The 9,246-nt window shown below is 43.3% G+C and overlaps 1 protein-coding gene across 1 annotated transcript; it reads right to left on the bottom strand.

Moving 5' to 3' along the window:
* Positions 1-593: 593 nt before the first annotated feature.
* On the bottom strand, positions 594-2,956 carry LOC133463259 (targeting protein for Xklp2-like). The gene has a single exon (XM_061744699.1). The coding sequence runs from the start codon at positions 2,877-2,879 to the stop codon at positions 726-728; it is 2,154 nt and encodes a 717-aa protein (XP_061600683.1). The 5' UTR covers positions 2,880-2,956; the 3' UTR covers positions 594-725.
* Between the last annotated feature and the right edge of the window lie 6,290 nt (positions 2,957-9,246).

Here is a 9,246-nt window from a genome sequence, read left to right as displayed (position 1 = left end):
CAAAGAGGGCGGGGCTAGCACAACAACCTTGGCGAGTCCCTCTGTACAATTTAAAGGCGTCCGTCAGATGTCCATTTATCTTAATTCTAGCTGATGGGTCAGTATACAATGCCTTTATGCATTTAATGAATTTATCATTGAATCCCATTCTCTCTAATACTTTATACAGGAAGGCCCAGCTGACCCTATCAAAAGCTTTTTCTGCATCAAAGCTGATCAGAGCAGCGCTTATATTGTGTTTATTTATATGTTCTGTAATATGGAGGGTTCGTCTGATATTGTCCTGCGTTTGTCTTCCTTTTATAAAGCCTGTCTGATCTTCATGTATCAGTCAGTCGTTTTGTAATGATAGATGTAAATATTTTATAATCCACGTTCAAAACTGATATTGGGCGATATGACTCACAGTACTCTTTATTTTTCCCTTCTTTAGGGATAACCGATATCAACGCATCCCTCCAGGATGGGGTTTTTTTTTTTTTCATGTGAGAAAGATGGTTTAATGACTACATAACAAAAACTTTACACATATTTATACAACGTTTAGTACAAAATGAAAGTACTTATTGGAAAGTTTTGGAATAAAAACAAGTCAAAGCTAAAGTTGTGGCAGATTTGACTAAATTACCACAAAAAAGACTTATTTGACAACATAAAAAATACATAGGGACAAGAGTAGAGCAGGAGTAAAATCTCAAAAATCGAAAAGCAAAGCAGGCGGCTGCTCACAGACGAAACCGGTCAGAGAAGTTTGGGGACTCGGGAACCGTGAGAGGGACCTCGCTCTTCAGCACCGCCACGGGTCTACAGTGTCTGATCGGCTGAGCCTTGTGGACCTGGTCTTGTCGCAGCTGGGCTATCTCCTCCCTCAGCTTCTGCTCCTCCTCCTTCTTCTGCTCCGCCTCCATGCGTGCCCGGAGCACCTCCTTCTCACCGGCCAGCCGCTCGTACTCCTGCCACTCCCGGGCCCGGCGCTCCGTCGCCAGCTCGAAGGGTTCCACTACTACTGCAGGTCGGCTGTCCTTCTTGGGCCGGAAAGGTTCTTTATGAGTGACCGAGTTGGGCCTGGCTTTGAAAATCGCTGCACCCTCTTGCTGTTTCTGCTCTTCTTTTACCATCTGTTCCCAGCGGCTGCTCTTCACAGCTCCCCGTTGGTCTATGAGCAGTCTGAAGGGTTCCGGTTTCGTGGGCTCCAGCTTCTTCTTCTCAGGGAGGTTCACTGCATCAAAGTCTGGCAGTGGCTGGGCTTTGAAGTGCGGGACCTCTTTATTTCGCATCTCCTCCAGCTTCTTCTCTTTCAAGATGAGCCTCTCTCGTTCCCGCTCATCGAAGGAGAACGCGCAGACCTCCACGTGGTGGTTTTCTGGGAGCCGGGGCTGGAATGAAAGGCCAAAGTGTGGCGCCGCATGGGCCTTCACTGGGGACGGGGGTTTCACTTCTTCAACTTTGCGCTCCATACGAACCCTCTTCTTGAGGGCAAACGCCGGGGATTCTGGCACGGTTGGATATTGCACTTTCTTGTCTGGCAGTCCCACAATTCCCTCCATGATGCTCTTGGGCATTGGCTTGGCTTTGAAGCTGTGAGGCTTTTCTTCATCTTCCTGGGGCTTCTTGCTGGTCTGTCTCTCCTGGAGCCTTTTCTCAATCTCCAGTTCAAAGCCTTCGGGTACGGTGGGTTCCTTCACTGGTGGCTTCTTCAGCTCCTCAGCACCATCCAGTATCTTCTTGTTCAGCTCCAGGGCCTTGATTTTAAACTTCTGAAGCTTTTCCAACTCTTCAGCCTCCTGTTCTGCTCTGCTCTTCACGGTGGGCAGTCGACCTCTCCGACGTGTCATAAGAGCAGGGGAGTGAGGCTGCGTGAGCTTCAGGTGGTTCGCCTTCACTGGAGATGGTCCTCGTTCTTGGGTCTGGCGACTGTGCCGATGGTAACGGATGGGGGTCCGTTTCTCAAACTGCTCTATTTGCTGAGCCACGGACACGTAGGCGCCTGACTCCACCTCCTTTCTCTTGTTGCCCGTTGACAGATTGAAGGGTTTGGGCACCGTGGCTCCTTTCCTGGCCTTTGCTGGGGAGGAAGGCTTGCGAAGCTGATTGATGAAGTCCACTTCCTTATGCGCTGTGTTTGAAGCAGACGCTTTGATGCGAGTGTCTGTGTTGAAGTGGAAGTCTTTAGGCACAGTCGTAGACAGGACCATCTTCTTTGGAAGTGTATCGCCAGCCAGAGCAGCCTTGTAGCTGGCCTCGTTCTTCTTGCGATGCAGAGCCACCTCCCTCTGAAGGGTTCTGATGCGCTCCATCTCCAGCTCTTCAGTGCTGCTCGGCTTGTTTGGACCCAAATTACCATTGTCTGCATGTGAGGAGGTGGACTTTGCCTCGGGGATCTTCTTTGTCTTCCTTGCACTGCTTAGGCGTGTACTCCTGCGGCTTCCAGGTCCGACACTGAGCTGCCCATTTCCGGATTTTTGATTAACACTCTCTTTTTGTTTCTTTAATGGTGGTGCAGTTTGACCGCTGGACACCTCTTTACGTTTTGAAACCCTGCGTGGCTGTGCAGGGCGTTCGGCAGCCGTCCTCCTCCTTGGTCGGGCAGGATTCTTAGGTTCCGGTCCCCAGGATGTAACGATGTTTGAGGACAGAGATGTGGGTTCACTCTGACCAGAGTCCTCATCTCTCCCAACTTGAGGGTTTACGTCGACCACGGGTTCATTAGCGTGCTGGGCAGGTCTCTGAGGGGTGATAAGCTGGCCACATGCTCCCTGGGCCTGACAATCAAACCAGTTGTCGTCGGTTTCAGCATTTACGAGCTCTTTGAAATCCACAACATGAGACGGGGCGTCAAACTCGTAGCACTCGGACGGGTCGCCAGACTGGGCTTCCATCTTCACACCTTCTGTTTGGTAGTTTATCGTAGACGCCTGAGTCCACAACAACCGGACAAAATGCAACCGACGCGCTTACCCCTCCAATTCTAGTTGGATTATTGAAATAAGTTAACTTTTACACCACATTCTAGTTGAATTATTGAAATAAATTAACTTTTACACCATATTCTTCACCTGTAGGCTATATTACATCTTGGCTGATGTGGGCATACGTAGCATAGGAGGCTATTTCAGTTACTAGTATGGTTGTCTGTCTGTACAGTCATGCAAGTTCAATGCTATTAAAGCACTTTAAACTTTAAATCAAAGCATTTTGTTTTTTCATATAAAATAAACACATTTTTATTCAGTTTAGAAGTTTTGGGGCTTTTTTTTGGCTCCTGCACTGCTGAAATCGGGGGCGTCCTTTATTTCTATTTCTGAAAGGTGGCAACCCTAGCTACAGTGTCCCCATAGCAGCGCTCCGACTTACTACGATCACGTATGAGGGCTATCACGAGCTAAATAGTGGGAAGAAGAATGTCTTTAAAGGAGATAAAACACCTATAGAATGTTGAAATAACTGGAAAGATATCAGAGACAAAACCTCAGCATCAGGGATATTCTACCTCAATGGAAAACACTTTACTCCTCACATTTTTATAGAAACTATTTGCTATAATCATACCAATTCTTTACTAATAAGAGTCAAGAAATTGCCTAGTTTGTCCTGAAGCAGGGGAAATAAAGCTTTCCCTCCAAATCCTCGGTGCTTTCCTGCTCGTTTCTTCATCTTATAATAAAGACTTTCACGCGCTGGCCCACATGCTGTCTCCAAGGCAGCCCGATAACACCATATCCTGTTCATGTCACCGTGTGTAATCTGCGGTAAAATTATCCGAGAGCTTCTGTCTTCCCACCTTTACCTACAGAACTCTGAGCACTGTACTGTTTCCATGGCAATACTTTTCAAAGTTCTTTGTACTTGAAAAGGGGGAAGAGTTGTGACTTAAGTGCGAGAATGAAACGCATCAACACGGATAAATCTGGCTGTACAACAATTTATTTTATCTCAAACACTTTGTAGATTTACAAAAGAATTGAGAGTCTGTCATCCGCTGCCACCCAGCATGTGTTTGGCACTTACATAAAAAAAAAACAACAAAAAACACAAAGACTGACATAAACGCGCACAGCTCAACTCAGTAGTGGAGGAGAGGAGCTTTATACGTTTCCTGTCACTGAGGTGTTCAGGTGCCCTGTTTCATTTGTTTTACATCCCCTCGGTCTCGTACATCGCCCACGCAATGACCCCCCCCCACCCGCTCATAAAAGCTGGCTGAGTTTATTCTGCAGAGTTTTGATGTCACAAGCGTTCACGTCTCATCACCAGTATTACCCAGAGTTCCTCTCATGTTTGGTATGAAGCCCCCTCTGATGTCGGCAGACTTCTGCTCCCACTGTGTTGTCAGTCGCTGGCTTGAGTGGGACTTTATTCAGAAAAGTCTTCTCAACTCGTACGTTATTCAAGATTACCGCTGAGAACGTGTGATTCAGAAATGCCTCAGATTCTTTTTTAATCGTGTCTTCAGCGATAACAAAACTTAGCTGTTTGCAGTCAAAAATCTGAATGTGCAGATGTAAATGTTTTTCAGAGAAAAGGAAAGAGAAGAATCTATGGGTCATCAGCATCGTAACCATTATGAATATAAATTCCTTCTCAATAAGAAGCATGGAGGGGAAACTTTTGAATAGAATGTCTACTTATGCATGAGCTGAGGCCTCGTGGCCTTTGATAGAGGTTCACCATCAGAATTATTGATGAGGGCTAAACCCAAGCTAACAGAGCGTTGAAAGGCTCTCGTGATATGTGATGAATTTTAAAAATCCCACACAGTATCCGCACAGAGTCACACAGCAAAAGGGCAATATAGCTTTACACTCCTGCCTGTCAAGTCAGATTAAGTCGAGTTCACATTATTCAAAAAAATGCAAAACATGCTCGAAAACATTTACCGAGGACGGAGAGAGAACAGTGGTTTGAGGCAAATATAGCTATCAACAATATAGATTATGTATCTTCGTTCTCTAGGCACATGCAATTTAAGTTTTAGGTTTCAAAAAGCCATTTGGAGCAAAAATGTTTAGTTTGAGAAAACCTTTTTTTTTCTGCCTTGACCTCCAATAAAACTGAAAGAAGGAAAAAGGAGACTCTCAGTAATTGAGGTCACTGCAATTATTCAAAGGCTTGAAACAAGGCAAATTGACTTCCTTTTCTTTTGCTCTTGAAGACATTTTACCTTATTTCCTGAAATTTTTGTCACTTTGAATAGACCTTTATGGAGTTTGGAGGGAGGGTCGGTGGAATCACCGACCCTCCCTCAATTCCTGTGGGTCATTAGAGTCACTAGCCCCAAATCAAATGTGAATCCTACAATTCTGCATGTGTAGCCTTGAATCTCTTAGAGTTTACAAACTCAAAACTCCACACCAGCCTATGCAGCTGACTAAATCTTCTAGTGGGATCGTTTAAGGCTCAGTCATTTCAAATTGGTGTTAAAGTTTGGTTTTCACTTCCAAGTTGAAGTTTAGGGTCTATAGAACAATTTGAGTCCAAGTGTCAAACACATAGATAAAAAATGACCGTAAAATATGTAAACTGCTACAACTTTTGATTAGATAATCAAATTTTAACATATGAGGTATGTATGGATTCAGAATTAAAAATAGAAACAGGTATACCAAGCATTTGGTGACCAGATTAACAATAAATACACTTTTAGCCCAATATATTAAATGGACATAAGCAAAATTGTGCTTTTTTTAAGATAAAGTCTGGGAATGTCCTCAAAGTTGCTATGAAACATTATTTTTAAAGTTATTGTAAATAAAGGCTGTGTAATGACTCAACTGGATTTAAGATTGGTGTTCAGAATATCCCTATAGCATATTCAGGATGGGAAGTGAAACTGCCTTGTTTCAAGCCTTTGTGAGGAGAAAGCAGGAAGGGCCTGTTGTTTGCCCATTGTCTTAAAAATCCCTAATTTTCAGGGGTTTTTCTCCAAACTGCTGTGTCAACCAAAAATATTCCATATAAAGAATAACTGATGAATTATGGAGAGGCTCTTGTCTGCTATAAGTACATTGATACACAAAGGAAGTGAAGCTCTAACTGTGCGATTTGATTTTACCTGAGAGCTACTGAAGGGGAAGGTTAGACATGTTAGAAAGCCTGCGTGCTGGGCCCTGGATAGCTCAGTGGGTTGAGCAGGGCACCGTTTACAGAGGCTTTAGCTGTCGTGCAGACGGCACGGGTTCAAATCCTGGTCTATCACTCTTTCCTGTGTGTTTTCACCCTCCCTCTACCATTTCCTGTCCACCTACTTTGAATAATGGCCACTAGTGCCAACAAAAATAAAAAAAAAACCTGAGCGCTGGCAAAGTAAGAAAGATATAGTGCTCATGTCGACCTCTGGTCAAGGGGCAAGGACCATGAGACGGAGATCTGGCCTAATGAGTGATTATGTCATATGGACAGCCAGTAGGGTACATGTGCATTTAACTGGGACAGACAAGGCAGTAGGATGCATTGTAGAAAAAGAAACACCCACAGAGCAGAGGCAGTTTGTTCATAAGAGCGACTTGGTGACGCACCACCACAAGGACAAACATTCACAATGGTCTGCCTCAGTCGTCATGACAGATTTAACAATCTGCGCTTCTTCCGTTTTTTTATTTTACCAATCAGCATAAAGCCATAGCACCGTTGGTACCGCCTCTTTTGGGGCAAAATCAGACAGGTCCTAAATTGCATAACATCTCTCCCATAGACTATCATGCATTATCATTTCTGGCACTTCCAAATCAATGTCATCCTACATTTGAACTATTGATCATACATTGTACAGAGGTTGCGATTATCGTACAAATACGATAAAAATCCTACATCTGGCAACACTGGTGTGGTCTCTATGGGCTTCCAGAGGGCTCGCCCACACTTGCTTATGTTGGTTAACAATGACACTGACGTACATGTACGTCACTTTCAGAGTCAATATGGCTACTGCTCGCAGCAATTGAAGTTCCCTTCAAGTGGCACAATAATAAAGAAAAATATGCAGTGAAAGAATTGGGTGCATAGAGACCAAATTTAAACATCAAACAAGTATGTGTAAAGCAGTGGCGTAGCCACGGGTGTGCCAGGGTGTGCCAGTGCCACCCACAGAGACAGCTGGCACACCCAAAAATGTGATGCTTTTTTTGTTTTGTTTTTTGGTATAGTCTTACTAACATGTTGTATTCTAAATCTAGGCTATTAGTATGTAATCATGATGTTCAAAATAATTCAAAATAAAAAATCTTATTTTTGCATGTAAAACCCCCGTCAGGCGATGTGTCGCGGCAGCTGGACTGTTAAACCTAAATTATGGTTCCGCGTTAAATCGACGGCGTAGCCTACGGCGTAGGGTACGCGGCGACGCACAACGTACGGTGTGCGTCGCCGCGTAACCTACGGCGTAGGCTCTGCGTCGGTGTAACGCGGAACCATAAATCAGCCTTCAGACAACTCATCAAACGGAAAGTGGATGGCGGACATGAGTTCCCGTCCATTATTGAAGTCTTAGACTCCTGCGACAAAGATGTTTTATCCAAGATTAACTGTTTGCATCGTATTCTGATAGCATTGGCTGTTACAAGTTGCTGCGTGGAGCCTTTTTTTAGTCGTCAACAGAAACCAGAGCCGTCAGAGCGACGACGCTCACAGAGAGACTGAGGAGCCTCTCGTTGCTCATGTTGAAAAAATTTGAATTGATTTGAAATGAAATTTGATTTGAAATGTGCATTTTCTGTATTTAACAGCGTTTGTGTGTAATGTATATGATTAATAACAGCAGCACGTCATTATAGGCGCCCCTCTGCTCCTTCACCCGCCCCCCCTCTCTCCTCCCCGACACACACACACTATGAGCTGCTCCAATGCGCGCCCCCTCGAGCACGCGCTGGAGCGCGAGTGTTTTGGATTGACGGTAACTTTATGGAGAGGTAGAAAAAAAGAAGGGAGGAAGAGAGAGAAAGAATCGAGTGATTGACTGCTCCTTGCGACTATTTGGCTTAAGGTCGGCCTGATAGTTTTATAATAAAACCATCAGGCCAACCTTAAGTCAAATAGTTGTGTTCTACCTCTGGTTAAATAGCTTTGTTGATCATGCGTAATGTGGATACGTTATGGCTCTGAGTGCATGTGTGTTATATTTCACTATGTTTGCTTCATTGGGCAGCTATGTGTGTGTGTGGTTATGTTTTTGTGATGATTTTTTTTAGGACATGCATAAAGTGTGGTTATTATATTACTTATTATTATATTATATATATTATTATAATTATATATTGAAAGCACACACAACATCTGGATATGTTTTGCACTGTTAATAATGTTGGATATATATGCTTTTGAATGTTTGTGGAGGTGTAACGTCTAGTTTTGTTGAAAAAAAATTTGGCACACCCAGTCTTTGCTGGTGCACACCCAAAGTCTCTTTTCTGGCTACGCCACTGGTGTAAAGGATGGGAAATCGTACAATTTGGGATTGAATAAGATGTTCCTGTAATGACGCTGTTATACCACAAGGTGGCACCATAGGGAATTAAATTGTGGTTAAATGTCTTCCAATGGTAAGGGATTTGTTCACTGGATTTTGGTAACTTTGTAATATTATCTTCACAAATCAACTAATTAATTCTTTATCTTCAGCTGGAAGATTGTTTTACCAATGTGACCACAATGTATCCATGTAAAAACATCAGGGAATAGAGAACACATTTATGATACTGATACCATCGTCGTTTCCATCAGTAGCAACTATATTTACATGCAGTGGCGGCTGGTGAAAACAAATCTTGGTGGGGCTGGCATGCCAATAGATTGTCCTCCCTAGTCCAGTATACGCATTCAAATGAACAGTCTGAAAATAACAATTCCACAATAATAATTTAATTAACTCAGAAGTTTCACAGATAAAGTTAATTGTTAAAGTTAATTAACAATGTACAGTTATATTAGGCTCTATTTATACTTTTATACGTGAGAAGTTTACAACAAGGAACATCTCAACATTTGACACCAAATACACAACATAGTTTTACTATATTATTTTGGTTAATTTATATAAAATTGTTTATTTTGATATTACTTTGTACATCGTCCAGCTGGGCTGCTCTGCTAATCCTTCCGATAGAGCTTTACACAGTTTTCCACGTGGACTCTTGATGTTTCATGCTTCCTGGTGCGTTCAGAGAGGCTTTAAATCAGTTTGTCCAAACTGTGTCCACATCAAATCACACCTGTCACTCCTGAAAATGATCCAGGGGAAAAAGTGCATTAGCT

Source organism: Cololabis saira, chromosome 17, assembly GCF_033807715.1.
Source record: "Cololabis saira isolate AMF1-May2022 chromosome 17, fColSai1.1, whole genome shotgun sequence".
Lineage (NCBI taxonomy): Eukaryota > Metazoa > Chordata > Actinopteri > Beloniformes > Belonidae > Cololabis > Cololabis saira.
This window is presented reverse-complemented; position numbering and strand designations above follow the sequence as displayed.

Excerpts from the sequence above, each read along its gene's own strand:
- LOC133463259 (XM_061744699.1), bottom strand. The coding sequence starts at position 2,879 with ATGGAAGCCCAGTCTGGCGACCCGTCCGAGTGCTACGAGTTTGACGCC.